Source organism: Periophthalmus magnuspinnatus, chromosome 13 (assembly GCF_009829125.3).
Source record: "Periophthalmus magnuspinnatus isolate fPerMag1 chromosome 13, fPerMag1.2.pri, whole genome shotgun sequence".
Taxonomy (NCBI): domain Eukaryota; kingdom Metazoa; phylum Chordata; class Actinopteri; order Gobiiformes; family Gobiidae; genus Periophthalmus; species Periophthalmus magnuspinnatus.
The window spans coordinates 30,742,573-30,760,955 of NC_047138.1; the positions used below are offsets into that span (position 1 = coordinate 30,742,573).

At 39.9% G+C, this 18,383-nt stretch overlaps 1 protein-coding gene across 1 annotated transcript in view; it reads right to left on the bottom strand.

Moving 5' to 3' along the window:
* LOC129456718 (zinc finger protein 729-like) overlaps positions 1–18,027 on the bottom strand; it is a 38,813-nt gene extending 20,786 nt beyond the window's left edge. The window contains exons 1-4 of the mRNA XM_055225826.1: positions 17,969–18,027; positions 17,850–17,895; positions 17,239–17,404; positions 7,379–8,740 (exon numbers count right to left, since the gene is read on the bottom strand). Of these exons, the coding sequence (XP_055081801.1) occupies positions 7,379–8,740; positions 17,239–17,252 (1,376 nt within the window). The 5' untranslated portion in view covers positions 17,253–17,404; positions 17,850–17,895; positions 17,969–18,027. The remainder of the gene's footprint in view (positions 1–7,378; positions 8,741–17,238; positions 17,405–17,849; positions 17,896–17,968) is intronic.
* Between the last annotated feature and the right edge of the window lie 356 nt (positions 18,028–18,383).

Below are 18,383 nucleotides of genomic sequence, written 5' to 3' on the forward strand. Positions count from 1 at the left end.
TTCCTTTGTTCTAATGCAGAGCTACAGGATGAAGTTCACATGTGACCAGTGTGGACAGACGTGGGCCAAGGCTTCAGCACTCAAAGTACACTACAGAATTTACACAGGAGAAATGTCACACAGCTGTAACCAGTGTGGGAAGGAATTTAAACAATCTAGTGACCTCCATCGACATATGAAAATCCACACTGGGGAAAATATACACGTGTCCAGTGTGAGAAAGTGTTTTCTGAATCAACATGAGAATTCACACCTGGCACCGACTATGAGTGTGACCAGTGTGAAAAGGCTTTTATATCACAGCAACTCTCCTTTTCCGAATGCAAACAGGAGAGAAACCATACGACTGAAGGCTTTTCAGTGAGGAACCGTCTGAAACATGTCTACATTTTGCAGACTGAAGACAGAGCTGCTGAGGCCACATCATGTGAGCCCAAAGTCAGACTCAAAAAGCTGGAGATCAGGCTTCAGAGACTCCAGACTGGAGCTGAACTATGTGTACAGTCAAAAAGTATAGTTATAATAATGATAAATACTTTTTCCAAGATTTTTTTTTTTTTAATTGCAATCTTTTCAGCTGTAGTTTTATGTAAATAATGAAAGACGACTCAGTAGCGCCACCTCAAACTTTGATTTTCATGAGGCCAGTGGGAGCCCAAATTAGAAAAGAAATCGACAAAAATCAGAAACTCGCATCAAAAAATAGAACATGTCAGGACATGACAATTATGTCCCTACCCTAAATGCTGCAGGAAGTCGGCCATTGTGAGCGGAACCCAGTTTTTGACAAATTTTACCAGATGATACAGGATGATCTGAACACAAAGATACACAATTTACACAGCTGACACATTAAATTGCTCCACAGCACACTGGGATGGAAAAAATGTGTTTGTCATAGATCATTGAAATTTGGTACACATATTCCACACATCATACTGAACAAAAAACCCAATAAGGACAGAGCTGTATCTCCATCCCGGCAGGCGTGACAATGTTAGATATACGCTCATTGTAATGAGTGGAGTAGTATGATATAGACACTGTTTTGGGAGGGAGGGGCGATGTAAACGGGGACGAGAGGCAGGGTCTTCGCAGTGGCGTGTATCCCACGGTCCCGAGGGGCGGCGAAGGCCTTTATCGCCGAGTGCGGCTTTAATTACCCTGATTACGCCCTTTGTTTTGTGCCACAGCATAATGTCCATCTCTCATGTGAGTTTTACAACACCCTCAAATGCTCCGATTGGCTTGGTCCAGTCAAAAGAGAAGAGATGGGTGGAGGGGCTTTTAACCAGCTGCAACAATGTTCAGAGACAGAGAAGAGGCAGTGACTGGACACAGATGAAGCTGCTCTATATGTCAGGCTTTGTCCCATAACTTTGACTGATTGGTTAAAGGACTTCCAGAACTCTCTGCCACTACTCCTTAAGTACATGTAACACGTGTGTCAAGAAAAACATCATTTTGGGCTAAGAAGATCTGGTTTGGCTCAGAGGAAAGAGAGACAGTACTTCAGGTGATTATTAGCCAACACTTTAAATGTTTAAATCACCGACACGCACAATGAAAACGGAGGCAGTGTGCGCCAAAACCCTAAAAAGTAACGTTAGCGCCGCTTAGCATTAGCTACAACACTCACCAGTTCCTTTGATTAAAGCCGTAACACGACGCGGTCACAGTGGGATCTGCAGGTTGAGGGACACAAAACTCAGATATAGACATATAAAACATGAAAGGTTTGAGGAGTTATCTACTTACAGCCGTTCTCCGCGCTAACATTCCTCCATCTACACACCGGTGCATCTGCTGTTTGTTTCCTGCACTGACGTCACACTTCCGCATGGGGATACCGCGAAGTATCGCGTGTTTTCGGGTTGCTATAGTAACGGAGCTTCCAGGCAGTAAAAGCCAGAACGAGAGGAAAATGTGTTTAATCATATATCAGATTTTATAGGCTGGGTCATGTCATTTAAAACTTTTGTGGTGCAGTAACAGGACTATGCCCTTTTTTGAAACCCCACTGATAAGATTCAAAATGGAGCATTTGTTTAAATAAACTATAACTTGATTTGCAACTAAGTTTTCTAAAACTTTTGCAAGTCATTTGGATATTGGCCGGAAATGATGTACATTTTTAGTTGTCTCACCTTTTAATTTAAAGGCTAAACATGCAGTTTTCCATTATTCTGTTTTAACTGCCATTTGAGTCCATCAATTAAAAATATGTAAAAAAAAAAAAAGGTTGAATTAAATATGGGGCAGTCGGTAATATAAGTTTTGGGTCAAAGTCGTCAGCTCTCGTGGACTTCTTTGGGTCTATGGACGAGGTTCAGATTCAACATAATCAAGATCAAAAGGATCACCATTATTATCCAAAATGTCACATGCAGAGATAAAGTGCCTATTAAAAGCATCACGTATTTCCTCTTTAGAAATTACAACAGCTGAATCTCATAAAATATTGGTTTGGTAATGTATGAATATTAGGTTCTGAGAGTGATCTGACTGTCCTCCAGGACTTTGCTGGAAACTGCTGATAAACATTTATTTCTCTTTTTGCAGAAAAATGCCCAAATCTGCTCTAGTTGTGTGTGCAGGTTTCCAGGCAGCATTTATTTCTCTAATTAAACTTGCAATTTCTGAGTTGAACCAAAGATTGTTACAGTTTTTCATTGATTTATTTTTTTTTTTTTCTGGGCATTCAACAATTTCATTAAATGTATATAAAAAAAGAAAACAAAACTTTAAGGCCATATCAGGGCCATGGAATGGTGACATTAGCTCGATATCACTCTAACACAGATCAGAGATAAAGTCCTGCTCACTGAAATGTCTATAGGATCCTCTCATTTTTATGCATGTGTCTTTTTCACTTTTGTATTCCAAATACATCCAAATGGACAATGGTCACTAAAATCAAGTGGAAAAACACCATTTGTACAAAGAACAATAAACATGAATGACCCACAATCTAGAGCTGACAATTTTAATGACCCCTTTACTGTAACTACAACTAGGCAAGTTTATTTGTATAACACAATTTGTACACAAAGTAATTCAAAGTGCTTTACAGAATAACAAAGACATTAAAATCACACAAATCAAAGATAAATTATCACAAATAATCATCATAAAATTAATATTAAAACAGAAGAGTGCAGAATAAAAACCTTTCAGTCGTATGCACAGCTAAAAAAAACCTGTTTTGAACCTCGATTTAAACATTGTCAAAGTAGAGGCCTGTGTCACATCTTCAGGAAGACTGGTCCAGGTTTTATTTGCATAAAACTGAAACTCTGATTCCCCATGTTTAGTCCTGACTCTGGGCACCAGCAGGAGGCCGGTCCCTGAAGTCCTCAGAGTGTGAGATGGTTCATGTGGCTCATGTGGGAGATGTTCTTTGGTGCTGGTCCATGGAGAGACTTGTTCACACAGAGCTGCTTTAAAGTCTATTCTCTGAGCCACAGGACACATGTGTGAAGTACTTCCTGGTTCTAGACCTGAGCACAGGATACATGTGTGAAGTACTTCCTGGTTGTAGACCTGAGCACAGGACACATGTGTGAAGTACTTCCTGGTTCTAGACCTGAGCACAGGACACATGTGTGAAGTACTTCCTGGTTCTAGTCTAGACCCGAGCAGCAGTGTTCTGGATGTTCTGTTCTGTCTTAAAGCTCATTTGGAGAGGCCAGTGAGCAGGACGTTACAGTCGTCTAACCTACTGGACACAAATGCAGGATAAGTCTCTCCAAGTCTGGTTTTGACAGTTTACCTTTGATTTTTGCAATGTTTTAGGTGGTAAAAAGCTGCAGCTGTTATTGATTTGATGTGGCTGTTAAAGTTCAAGTCTGAATCTGTTAGTCTGTTAGTCCACCTTCAAAAAGTCCACCTCCATTCCACTTATTATTCTAAATTAGAAGCCTCTGTTTGAGGTGTTAGCTGCATAAAGAACTGTCAAAATGCACAAGAGACAAAATTGTAAACCTCCACAAGGCTGGAAAGGGCTACGGGGCAATTGCCAAGCAGCTTGGTGAAAAAGATCCACTGTTGGAGCAATTATTAGAAAATGGAAGAAGCTAAACATGACTGCCAATCTCTCTCAGACTGGGGCTCCATGCAAGATCTCACCTCGTGGGGTCTCAATGATCCTAAGAAAGGTGCGGAGTCAACCCAGAACTACACGGGAGGAGCTGCTCAATGACCTGAAAAGAGCTGAGACCACCATTTCCAAGGTTACTGTGAGTAATACACTAAGACGTCATGGTTTAAAATCATGCACGGCACAGAAGGTTCCCCTGCTTAAACCAGCACATGTCCAGGCCCGTGTTAAGCCAATGACCATTTGGATGATTCAGAGGAGTCATGGGAGAAAGTCATGTGGTCAGATGAGACCAAAAGAGAACTTTTTGGTCTCAATTCCACTCGCCGTGTTTAGAGGATAAAGAATTATGATTACCATCAAAAGAACACCATCCCTACTGTGAAGCATGGGGGTGGAAACATTATGCTTTGGGGGTGTTTTTCTGCACATGGGACAGGACGACTGCACTGTATTAAGGAGAGGATGACCGGGGCCATGTATTGCGAGATTTTGGGGAACAACCTCCTTCCCTCAGTTGGAGCATTGAAGATGGGTCGTGGCTGGGTCTTCCAACATGACAATCACCTGAAGCACACAGCCAGGATAACCAAGGAGCAGCTCCATAAGAAGCATATCAAGGGTCTGGAGTGGCCTAGTCAGTCTCCAGACCTAAACCCAATAGAAAATCTTTGGAGGGAGCTCAAACTCTGTTTCTCAGCGACATCCCAGAAACCTGTCTGATCTAGAGAAGATCTGTGTGGAGGAGTGGCCAAAATCCCTCCTGCTGTGTGTGCAAACCTGGTGAAAAACTACAGGAAACGTTTGACCTCTGTAAATGCAAACAAAGGCTATTGTACCAAATATTAACATTGATTTTCTCAGGTGTTCAAATACTTATTTGCAGCAGTAACATACAAAATAATAATAATAATAATAATAATAATAATAATAATAATAATAATAATAATAATAATAATAATAATAATAATAATAATAATAAAATAATCTTAGAGTGTGATTTCCAGATTTTATTGTTTGTTTTTTTTAGATTGTTAGTGGACATGCACCTGATATGAAAATTTCAGACCCCTCCATGATTTCTAAGTGGGAATACATTCAAAATCACAGGGTGTTCAAATACTTATTTGCCTCACTGTATGTGTCTCCTTTGAACAACTACAGGACCAGCCACTGGTTTGGGAATAACAGACAGGTCAAAAAAGACACAGAAATTATCAGACAGAGCAACATCCACCACAATGACATTTGAAATATTTACTCCTTTTGTAATGAGCAGGTCCAGAGTGTGTCCTCTGTTGTGGCTCGCTGACATGCAGAGTCAGACCAAAGGTTTCAAGGACAGAACTGAGCTCTTTAGTGTTTCTGTCAAACACATTATCCAAACGTACATTAAAATCACCTGTAATGACTAAAACATCAAAGTCTGTGCATACGACTGACAGATCTCAGTAAAATCATCAATAAAACTCAGACAGTGCTGGGGAGGTTTGTATATGACTAAGTAGAGTATGGAGGAGGATTGTTTTAGCTGCATTTTAAAGGAAACAAACTCAAAAGATGAAAACACCCCAAATGACAACCTGTGAGTGACCAAATTTTCTCTAAAAAATGCACACACACCTCCACCCTTTTTGTTTACTCGTGTTTCAGATTCAAATCTGAAGTTCGGTGAAGTCCTTTTTCAGATTCTAAAACAAATATCTGTGCTCGTAACTCATTCTTTTGTTGTTGATAGTTCCAATAGCGTTTGGAGAAAGAATTCCTTTGGTTTCTTCCCCCCAGCATGTCAATGGTACGTCAGAAACTTAGTTAAAAATGTAAAAATGGTTTGAAAGTCTTGGTTTACTTAAAGGAAAATCATAACTAAACAAATGTACCAGCACTAGAAGAGGAAAAATGATTAAAGAGAAAAGTAAAGAAGGAAGCAGCAGGAGCAAAGAAGGTCTGTGTCTGCACTCTTCAGAAGCAGAAAACCATAATACAACTACTAACTACGCTACAAATACCAATCACTTCAATGGTCCTGGTTAGACTTTTTAGAACTTGATTTTATTCCCCTTGGTGGGAATAACTCATAAGAGAATATCTTTAAGTGTACGGTGGCCTAAATATAAATCCCCAGAAAGGAATGAGAATTTATGAAAAAGGCAAATTATTGTTGATCAGAGGTGATGAAATAATTTAAATAAGTAATTATTAAGCCTGTTGATTATTCATCTGAAGGCACTGAGACAAATCCCATGAAAACAGAATGTTTTGTATTCCAAAAATTAGAAGTGTTTGATTGATTGACAACCAATAATCAACAACTTAATTACAAATGTTTATGTAAGAAAAGCTCACACTGTTTCAGCCCTTTGTGTGTATGTATTTGTGGCATTTCTAAAGTTCCTTGATTCATATGTAACACATGACAAACAATTGGTCTAAAATAAAATGTAGACTTTATTTTCTCATTTTCTTTCTTTTCCTTTAATATTGTCATCCTAACATCAATGAAGAATAAACTTTGTAGTGGGGTAACTCATAAGAGTGTTTCTGTGAACCAGAAATTAAAGGTTAAACAAAGGTTAAAAAAAAAATAAAATAAAATAAAATAAAAAATGAAAAAGATGGAAAAAAGTAAATTCCAGCTGAAAAATTTGGTATTAAAAAAAAAAAAGCTTTGTTTGAAAATGATAGGTTCACCTTTTTAACCTATATTACAGTTCAAAAGAGAAGAGAAGACAAGAAAGATTATTTTGTCTCAATATTGAGGAGAAAGAGCGGGGAGGCAAAAACCTTCAGTTACAGAATCACCTCGCACCCTCCTTCTGAAGGCCCCCACCGTTTTTCTCCTCCCTTTATTAACTTAGGAACCCTAGTTACAAATGCACTGCTTACTCTCAAGGGATGGGGGACATACACTTTGCAAGCAGTATAAAAACATATGACAAAATTCACAGAGAAATATATTCTGTTTTTGCATTTCTAGAAGGTCACTCTTCCCCTTCGCACAAACATCCTCCCATGATGTTTCTGTTTTAGGGTTTCACAGTGACCTTCTTCCCGTGGGATCCTGCACTTTCAAAAGACATTTTCTGCAAGACTCAAGAACAAACATTAGTGCAGATTACATAGTTTACATAGTTGAATATAATGATTATAATAAAGAGTGAACATTACAGTACCTTTAAAATGAACAGTAAGATAACATAATATAACTTGAATATATATTTTGAATCCAACAGAAAAAAATCTTAATCTTAACATAATGTTTGTACTTTTTGACTCTACACAGAGGTCGACTCCACAGTCTGGAGTCTCTGAAGCCTGATCTCCAGCTTTTTGAGTCTGACTTTAGCCTCACATGATCCAGCCTCAGCAGCTCTGTCTCCTTTAGTGTGTTCAAGACAGTGCACTTTCAGATGAGCATGTCCTCCCACACTGGCCACAGCTGCTGCTCTTCTCTTCAGTCTGGAAACTTGGTTCAGACGGTTCCTCACAGATCTTAAAGCCTTCCCACTCTCTTCACAGTCGTATGGTTTGTCTCCTGTGTGTGTTCGGTAGTGACTGGAGCGTTGCTGCGATGTTTTAAAAGCCTTTTCACACTGACCACACTCATACAGTTTAAAACACTTGTGAATTCTCATGTGTTTATTCAGACCGGATGAAGAAGAGAACGCTTTCTCACACTTGTCACATACGTATGGCCTTTCTCCTGTGTGAATTCTCATATGTACGTTGAGTGTATCAGCGCGGTTAAATGCTCTCCCACACTGGTCACAGCTGTAGGGGCTTTCTCCCGTGTGGATTCTCATATGTTCTTTGAATGCACTAGACTGTTTAAATGCCTTCCCACACTGGTCACAGCTGTATGGCCTTACTTCCATGTGGATTCTCATATGTACTTTGAGTGCACCCGAGTCTTTAAATTCCTTCCCACACTGGTCACAGCTGTATGGCCTTTCTCCTGTGTGGATTCTCATATGTGATTTGAGTGAATCACCGCGGTTAAATGCTTTCCCACACTGGTCACAGCTGTATGGCCTTTCTCCCGTGTGAATTCTCATATGTTTATTGAGTGAACCAGCCTGTTTAAATTCATTCCCACACTGGTCACAGCTGTATGGCCTTTCTCCCGTGTGGATTCTCATATGTACTTTGAGTGCATCACCGCGGTTACATGCTTTCCCACACTGGTCACAGCTGTATGGCCTTTCTCCCGTGTGGATTCTCATATGTGCTTTTAGTGCATCACCGCGGTTAAATGCTTTCCCACACTGGTCACAGCTGTATGGCCTTTCTCCCGTGTGGATTCTCATATGTACTTTGAGTGCACCCGAGTCTTTAAATTCCTTCCCACACTGGTCACAGCTGTATGGCCTTTCTCCTGTGTGGACTCTCATATGTGATTTGAGTGAATCACCACGGTTAAATGCTTTCCCACACTGGTCACAGTTGTATGGCCTTTCTCCCGTGTGAATTCTCATATGTTCTTTGAGTGCACGAGCCTGTTTGAATTCATTCCCACACTGGTCACAGCTGTACGGTCTTTCTCCTGTGTGAGTTCTGTAGTGAACTTTGAGTCTGGAAGAAGATGGCCACATCTTTCCACACTGGTCACATGTGAACTTCATTCTCTCGGGTGCTGTAGTTCTGCATTAGAACAAAGGAAAGTAGATGTTAATGTAGTAAATGACCTAAACACTGTATTTTGATGTGGCTTTGAACGACAAGCAAATTGTCAGTTTGCATGAATAAGTTTTAATTTTTATGTAATATTGTTGCCAGTAGCAGTAATGCCCCTTGTCTGACTGTCATGGACACCTGATGTCCCTGCCAGGGTAAAAGTGGACCACTCACTAATTTATCTTTCTTCTCTCTCTTCCCCAGGACACCAGATTGGCCCAGAGGTGGTGAACCTGGCACCTTTAGCATATTTTCTTTACATCAACCTATTAAATGACATATTTTTAAAATAAAAACAAGTCTTATGACAATCTCTACATTCGTGGTGCCTCTTTAAGCCATGGGTCGTAACAGTAGTAAAAGATAAATTGAGGTAACATTTACAGGGGAATTTAACCATCTTTGACCCCACCTGGACGACAGATAAGATATACTTACAGGAGTAGTGGCAGAGAGTTCTCCAAGTCCTTTAATCAGTCAAAAGTTATGTTTTAGGCCTGGCATATAGAGCAGCTTCTTCTGTGTCCGGTGACTACCCCTTCTCTGTCTCTGAACATTGCTGCAGTTGGTTAAAAGCTCCTCCCTCCACCCATCTCCACTCTTTTGATTGGACCACAGCAGCCAGTCGGGAGCGTTTGAGGGCGGTGCAAAACTCACATGAGAGATGGACATTATGCTTCCCCACAAGACAAAAGGCAGCATTACAATAATAAAGGTAATGAAGTGTCATTCAGCCAGGTGGATCAGTCCATGGAGCTGTGGGCTGATGGGCTGAGGCAGAGGTGTGAAGGGCTGAGGGAGTGGGGCACTGGCAAAGTGCAGACATGTGGCTGTGTGGGGGAGGAGAGGGGGATGGGTTAAAAAAGCAGGTTTACATCACTGACTCACTACAGCCTCCTGAGGCTAAAAATCAAATATTTACATGAGCTACAATGACCTGCAATCACCAAGTCATGTTTATGATTATTTCACAGGTCTTTACACTGCACACAGGCACTAGACAGATGTCCACTGTCCCCATATGTTTTCATCAAACCAAACCACAACTGTTAGAGAAGAACAAATCCCCACACCCTCCAGAAAATCAGACCTAATGCTGAACATCTGACTGTACTTACAAACTAGAAGTCCTCACTACAAAGAACAATAAATGTAAATGACCCTAAATCTAAACTATGTCATCAAAAAAAGACCAACCAGACATTTAAATACAGAATATGCTTTTTATATGGACAATTTTAATAACCCCTTTCCTAAAAGTATAATTACTAACTATGTTACAAATGCCAATCCTGGTGTAAGGGTAAAGCCAGGGGTAGTCACAGCTACTGACAGAACAAAATGATGCTATGAAAATGGAACACTAACTGATTCATTCAACATAGTTTGCTTGTAGTACACAACCACATCGAAACACACAGTGTTTAGGTCATTTACTTCGTTGATATCTACTTTACTTTGTTCTAATGCAGAGCTACAGGATGAAGTTCTCATGTGACCAGTGTGGACAGACGTGGGCCAAGGCTTCAGCACTCAAAGTAGAAGAGATGGGTGGAGGGGCTTTTAACCAGCTGCAACAATGTTCAGAGACAGAGAAGAGGCAGTGACTGGTGAAGGGTATGACAAATAATAAAGCTTCTGAGTTGCATTACAAATACATATATCAAAATTATTGAATGCATATTGATTGAATAAAGCTTCTTAGGTGCGTCACATCTACATATATACCTTTTGACACTGAAATCATAGAAGTTTTGAATATTGTCATGTAACCACTATGTGTATACTGAATTCATGTATCATTTGAATATTGTACTCTTTTGAAGGTCATCTAACGGGCACCATGTTCATGCTAAAGTTTGAACAATATGTACTAACACCGAAACTATGCACTCAGTAAAATACTCCCATATTAAAGGCAACATTGCAAGATGTGAGTTATGGGGGACAGCTGTTTTTTTGCAGAAACTCCTTTTACAGAGATAAGGCGGCCGGATGAGATCCAAGGCCGAAAAACAAACCGGTGCTGCCCGGAGAAGTGAACGAGGCTGGAAGGAGGGACCAAGGCGTTAACCTACTCATCACAATATTTGCATATTCATGTTACATGTTACATTTTTATTCTTTGGGGCCAGGGAAAAGCAGACAGACCGCCTGCTGCACACACGAGGGATAGATCATATGACCCCGGGTACTGTATATTAGATTGTATCTGTCAGGGGAATAAACTTTTGAGATTTGAACTGATCGAATCCAGTCGTCATTTTGATAGAACACGCCTAACAAGAGGAAGATGCTAACCACCGCAGAAAAAGTTGGACTTCTAGACATGCTGAGGAAAGGTACAAGTTACGCAGCTGTAGGGGGCGCCATTACAGAATAAATGAATCTTTGGTTCATCACATAAAGAAGGAGGAAAATAACATAAGGACAACAGCAGCAATAAGTTTTAACAAGGACGCAAAAAGGGTTGTAACTGCAACAAGACCATGGTAAGGATGGAGTCTGCTTTAGCTTTGAGGATCAGTGACTGCAGGAAAAAGAACATTATGAGACAAAATGAGGCTTATGGGGCTTTGAACCCTTTGGAACTATTGGGTTGGGATTTGGTTCATTACTTGAAGCTTCACTGATTTGAACGTGGGCGTCATCTGCTGGCACATTGGTTGTACTGCAGCCATGCAAAAGGTTGATTTTATTTTTTATTTATTTATTTATTTATTTAAAAAGGGGACAATGCACATTAATAAACATTACAAAAAACAAAAAAAAAGTAAATGTGCCCGAGTTAGCTGACTAGAGCTAATTTTCATCGGTTGTCCCCAGGCCAGATGTATCAAGGCAACCTACAATTAAGAAAACATTTCAACATTCAAAGATAAGAATTAAACATAATGAAATACAATATAATGTGGACAAATTAAAAATATATACAATTACAAATACCTGTTTACAATTAATGCTCACAGGACTGAGTTTCCACAAGCCATTTTTTGGCATTCTTTTTAAATGAAAAGAATGATGGAGACTCTCTAATGGCTTCAGGCTCTGTGTTCCACTGCTGGGAGGCTTTGACTGAGAAAACCGCCTGACTAAAGGCTGATCTTCTGTGAGGAATAACACAGTCTGCCCTCGCTGCTCCTCTGGTCACTCGGCCCTCACTAGATCTAAACTTTACGAAATCACCCAGTGACGACGGGGCAGTGCCATGTTTGATTTTATAGACCAAACAGATGTTTTTAAATTTAACCAAATTATTCCAATTTAGCAAATTGTATTTTTGTAGAATGTGACAGTGATGATATCTGTAATGTTTTTTATCCAATGTTTTTAGAGCTTGTTTATAAAGTGATTCTAATTGTTTTATTGTTGTGAATGAAATATTGGACCAACTGACTATGCAATATGTAAGATGAGAAATAATCATGGTAAAGAAATACAATTTAGCAGCTTCAATTGACAGACTATCTCTGATGTATTTAAAATTTGACAAACAAAATTTTACTCCCTTGCATAATTTTTGAATGTGAGTTTTGAAATTAAAATTTGAATCAAGGTATAATCCGAGATACTTGAATTCTGTAACTACCTGTATTGTTTGGCCTGCTATTGAAATGGCTGGCATTGTTTGTAGGTTACTTTTGGAGAAATACATACAAACTGTCTTAGAGAGATTAAGTTGAAGACACGAATTTTCAAGACAGATTATGATCTGTGACATGGCTGTTGTTAGTTTTACTGCTACATCCTCAGCAGTTTTTCCATGACAGAAGATGACCGTATCGTCAGCATACATTATGGTGGTACAGTTCTCACACACCGATGGTAGATCATTAATGTACATGCTGAATAAAACTGGACCAATAATCGAGCCTTGCGGAACGCCAGTGGATAGTTGTAGAGGAAGAGAGTGACAAGTTTCAATTTGAACAGTTTGTGTACAGGTTGACAGATATGACTGAATTAGATTAATAAATTCGTTTGAGAAATTAAAATTTTTAAGTTTTTGCAATAATATTGAATGGTTGACCGTGTCAAATGCTTTCCGCAAGTCTAGAAAAACTGCTCCCACAGTGCCCCCTTTATCCAAAGATTATTTGACTTTTTCCAAAAAATAACATGTTGCCGTCTTTGTAGAATGGTTGGTTCTGAAACCAAATTGCATTGGATGTAATGAAAAAGAACTGTGATTAAGATGATTAGTGATTTGTTTGACTACAAGTTTCTCAAATACTTTTGACACATTAGGTAGAATACTAATTGGCCTGTAATTAGCTGTGAGTTGGGGATTACCACCTTTAAATATAGGGATAATACTCGCAAACTTCCATGATTCAGGGAATTTCCCTTGACTGAGCGACATATTAATGATATTTGTTAACGGTGTAGCTATAAATTGACCTATTTGTTTTAGCATAACTGTGTCCAGTCCATATGTGTCTTTAGCTCTTGATGATTTTAAGAGCCTTATGGTCTTTAAGACATCTGCAGTGGAAACCGAACTGGGCTGTAGTGGGGGCTCATCCGAAAGTGAGGCAGTCCTTTGAATGGTAACTGTTTCTCCAGCCGGAAAACAATTGGCTATGGTGGTAACAGAGTCAACAAAGTATTCATTTAGTATTTGGGCCACGTCAAATGGATCCTGACAGAGCTTATTATCTTTTTGTAACTGGATGGTTCTATGTGTGGAAGACACTTTACCTGTTAGCTTATTTACTTGGGTCCATATAGCTTTGGAGTTGCCATTACAGTTTTTAATAATTGTTATGAAAAAATCAGCTCTTGCTTTCCTAAAATGTTTCAAGACTTTATTGTGCAACATTGTGAATTTTTGTCTATCACTAGTTAGCTTGGACTTATTTGCCACTTTAAGAGCAATATCTCTCTGTTTCATTAGTTGTTTTATATTGTCATCAATCCATGGATAGAGGGGCTTTTTGCCATGTTGTTTCATCCTTATTGTAAATTCATCAACTTTTGTCTTCAGATACAGTGTAAATTTCTGACTAGCCATTTCCAGTTCATCATCTGATAAGACAGCATCCCAGTCTGTATTTCTTATAACTGTAATAAACTCCTCGTTTTCTTTTTGGGATGCCAAAAAAATTCTTATTCTGTGAATAAGAGGAAAAACGCCCCTTGGTTAGTTTTCTTGTTATGAGAACCATATTATGGTCCGAGAGGCCAGTCAGCATATTACCGTAAATTTCGGATTATAAGCCGCTACTTTTTTTCCACGCTTTGAACCCTGCGGCTTGTACAGCAGTGCGGCTTATTTATGGATTTTTTACTGGATAACGGCCCCTGGGTTTTATTTTCACGGACAAGCCTTCTACACGTGGCAGATAAATATGGCAAAAACAACTTAAGTGCATTAAAAAAATACAACTCACCAAACCGCTGCATCAGAGGGAGCCCTGCGCTGATTATGTGATTATGTCTACTCTGCTCCGCAGTTTCTTTCAAAAACTCTAAAGGCGTATCGTTTAATCCCAGGTGCTTATTCTCCATATGCCAAAGCAGTTTTGAAGGTTTCATTGCCTTATTTGCTTTTCCCGTATGTTACGTAGAGCGGACTGTGCGCGTGAGTCACCTGCAGCGACAAACCCAGGTTTTAAGTAGGCATTGTCTGTTAAATTTATCTTTCTTTTTCTTGGAGGTGTAGTCTCCTCTTCTGGCTCCTCAGTTGTCCTTTTCCCCTTTGTTAAAAGCTCTCCAAAGACTTTTGTTTTGGCTCATTTTCACTCGCTTGTGGCTCTACTTTTGGGCGTCGTGTCTGATGTGTTATATGTGATACGTCACCGCGGAGACAAGAGCAGATAATAAACTTGCTACTACATCAAATAGATTTCTGTGGCGATTTCCAGCAGGATTTTCATGATACATCTATGGACGAGCTTATTAGTGTGTCATTAGGGACGGGCCAAAGTTGCTCCTGACCCCTGTGCGCACAGCGTCTGAAAATCAGGGCTCTTTACGCACGACAGTGAGCTGTGTCTGTGTCTGTGTCTGTGAGACGTGAGACGTGAGCGGTGTTTGTTTTGAACATTGTTCCGCGAGTGTGACGCTTATTTTGAGCAACGAAAAATAAGAAAATATAATTTTATTTTAAGATCATAATAATCTTCCAATTTAAACTACAACAAAAAAGAACTAACACAAATAAAATACACTTCAGCCACGCAGAGCCGCAGTATAAGGCTGAAAGAGGCGCATACGGCTCCGGAGCCGCGGGTTGCAGACTCCTGAAATAGAGCCACTGCACGTAAGCTCGACATCAATGAATCCAACTTGGTCAATGTAAAAGACGACAAAAGTTTTCAGAGGAAATAAAAGCAGATTTTCCGTTTTGGTGCAGTTTTATTTTCTAAACCTGCAGATGTGTTCATCCCGTGTTGTTGTCGTGTTGGTTCCAATTTTCAGGCACAGTTTAAAAAAAAGCGTGTCGGTGCACCGTCTTTCTGTGTAAATATCTCATGTTACAATATGAAAACCTGCGGCTTTTATTCAGGTGCGGCTTATATATGTACAAAATTGATTTTCTCTTCAAATTTAGCTGGTGCGGCTTTTAATCAGGTGCGCTCTGTAGTCCGAAATTTACGGTATACGTTTTTGTAATTCTTTCTGGGTGGGTGGTAAAAATTAAGTCAATTTGGGAGCTTGAGCTATTTGTTATCCGCGTTGGTCCTTTAACCATCTGAACTAAGTTGAGCCCGTCCATTATACGACCACTATAGACAATGACATCTGAGAGGAAAGCACCATATTTAATCCCAAACACTCTAAATTGTTTGGGTTTTCCCATTGAATTAGACTGCATTTTATGTAGTCCCGCACATAAATCATTACTCCGCCCCCTTTACCGTCTATCCTGTCCTTTCTGAAAACTTCATAACCCGGAACCGAAACAGCAGCAGTTGGGGAATTTTCATTCAGCCACGTTTCTGATAGACACAAATAATCCAAGTTTGATTCGGATAGCATGTGGCTAATTTGGTGACTTTTAGGTTTTAAACTACGGATATTTAAGTGACCGCCAAATAAGCCTTTTGGTTTTAAGTTTGAATCCCAGATTAGGCATGCATTATTTACTGTGTGAACTACCTTCCACTTCCGGTTCAGTCGTATCGCTTTGTTTACAGTCTTACGAGTGTTGCACGTGCTAGTACGGACACCGGCCTTTATGTCCATTTGGCGATGGGGAGAAAAACTTTCCCCCGTAACACCCAGGCCCTGCAACTGTGCACTTTAAGTTTCGCTGTATTTGTGCACTTTTGTTATTAAGTTACCAGAGTTGGTAACTTTTACTCTGTATTGTATGCCTCTTTGTTTCTCTTTGTCTTTGTATTTATGTTTGCCAAAGAAGCCAATAATTTCCCCCTCTTGCGGATCAATAAAGTATATATTTCTAAATAAAACTGAAGCAGACTTCAGTTCATGTGTTGCTTTTCCTTCTTGCTCCATCCTACCAATATGTAGATGATTCACTTAATTGTCATCCACCAATGTTAAAAACATGAAGAATGAAATGTCCTCTGGTCAGCATGAACTAAATGATATAGGTGAATATGCAAATAAAAAATAGAATATTGACCTAATGATTCTGACAATTATGAGTTCATGTATGTATATTCTTGGATCAAGTAATGACGCTAACAAGAAGACACTTGTGGTCTCTATTCCACTGAGTTTGTCTTTCAAAATTCTATTTAGGTTTATGCCAAGGTGTTTCGCCATTTCATTTGTGTTCTGTGCAATCACCTCAGTTAAAGAATACTTCAGCATTTTTATCATCGGTATTATTTTTGATCCTGACACTCTTTTCTTGTGAGAGTTCTACAGTGGCAGCATGAAAAGGTGACAAGATCGTTATGCACTGGGATGCACACTCCCACTCGTTTGCAGTCAGTGGTTGACAATCTGTGGGCAGAGTAGACAGAGCAGCTTCCCTCTGCTCATAAAACTGCTGCATCATCTCATGGTGCTATTCCATCTGTTGTCCACCTCAATTATTAATTTTGTGACAGGACGGCCCATTTGCACCTGGATCTGCTGCAGCTTCTAAAATAAGTGACCATCAGCCTCATTTTTGATCATACATTATCTAGACCAGGAGTAGCATCCATGGACTTTTTCACTATTAAGTTCAGTGCATGTGCCAGGCAGACGGCATGCCGCACCTGCACAATATTTGCTGCAGCATCAGTCACCAAGCACTTCACCTTCTCTTCCAGAGCCCATTCCCTTAAAAGCTCTTGAGCAGTTCCAGCGATGTTCTCTGCTGTGTAACTCATAGGAAAAGGCTGAACTCCCAAAGGGTGGTGGAGAGTTCACCTGAATGAATGCTATGACAGGTAACAGCCAAATACACATCCATGTTGATAGAGGTCCACATGACTGCAGTCAGGCTGACACTGTTAGCATTCTGCAGGGCTGCCTTTGCCTGTACCTTTTCCTCCACATACCTCCTCTCCACCATGGCTTTAACTGCCTGTCTTGATGGAAGGGTGTATGTCGGATCCAGTTTATCTACCAGAGCACGGAAGCCAGGATCAGACACCACAGTGAAAGGCTGGGAATCTTTCACTATGAAGTCCACTACAGCTTCATCAAGCTCCTGCTTTCTGCTCCCTAAAATATAAAAGTTGGCAGAACAAAAATTTAATTTAGTTTTAGCAGAAACAAAACCATGTAAATGAAACTGCAGGGAAAAGGTTTAAGTGTAAAAGTTGTAATGTATAATTCTATAATGTAGAACACGCCCAACACTGGACACAGATGAAGCTGCTCTATATGTCAGGCTTTGTCCCATAACTTTGACTGATTGGTTAAAGGACTTCCAGAACTCTCTGCCACTACTCCTTAAGTACATGTAACACGTGTGTCAAGCAAAACATCATTTTGGGCTAAGAAGATCTGGTTTGGCTCAGAGGAAAGAGAGACAGTACTTCAGGTGATTATTAGCCAACACTTTAAATGTTTAAATCACCGACACGCACAATGAAAACGGAGGCAGTGTGCGCCAAAACACTAAAAAGTAACGTTAGCGCCGCTTAGCATTAGCTACAACACTCACCAGTTCCTTTGATTAAAGCCGTAACACGACGCGGTCACAGTGGGATCTGCAGGTTGAGGGACACAAAACTCAGATATAGACATATAAAACATGAAAGGTTTGAGGAGTTATCTACTTACAGCCGTTCTCCGCGCTAACATTCCTCCATCTACACACCGGTGCATCTGCTGTTTGTTTCCTGCACTGACGTCACACTTCCGCATGGGGATACCGCGAAGTATCGCGAGTGTTCGGGTTGCTATAGTAACGGAGCTTCCAGGCAGTAAAAGCGAGAACGAGAGGAAAATGTGTTTAATCATATATCAGATTTTATAGGCTGGGTCATGTCATTTAAAACTTTTGTGGTGCAGTAACAGGACTATGCCCTTTTTTGAAACCCCACTGATAAGATTCAAAATGGAGCAGTTTATTTACATAAACTGTAACTTGATTTGCAACTAACTTTTCTAAAACTTTTGCAAGTCATTTGGATATTGGCCGGAAATGATATACATTTTTAGTTGTCCCACCTTTTAATTTAAAGGCTAAACATGC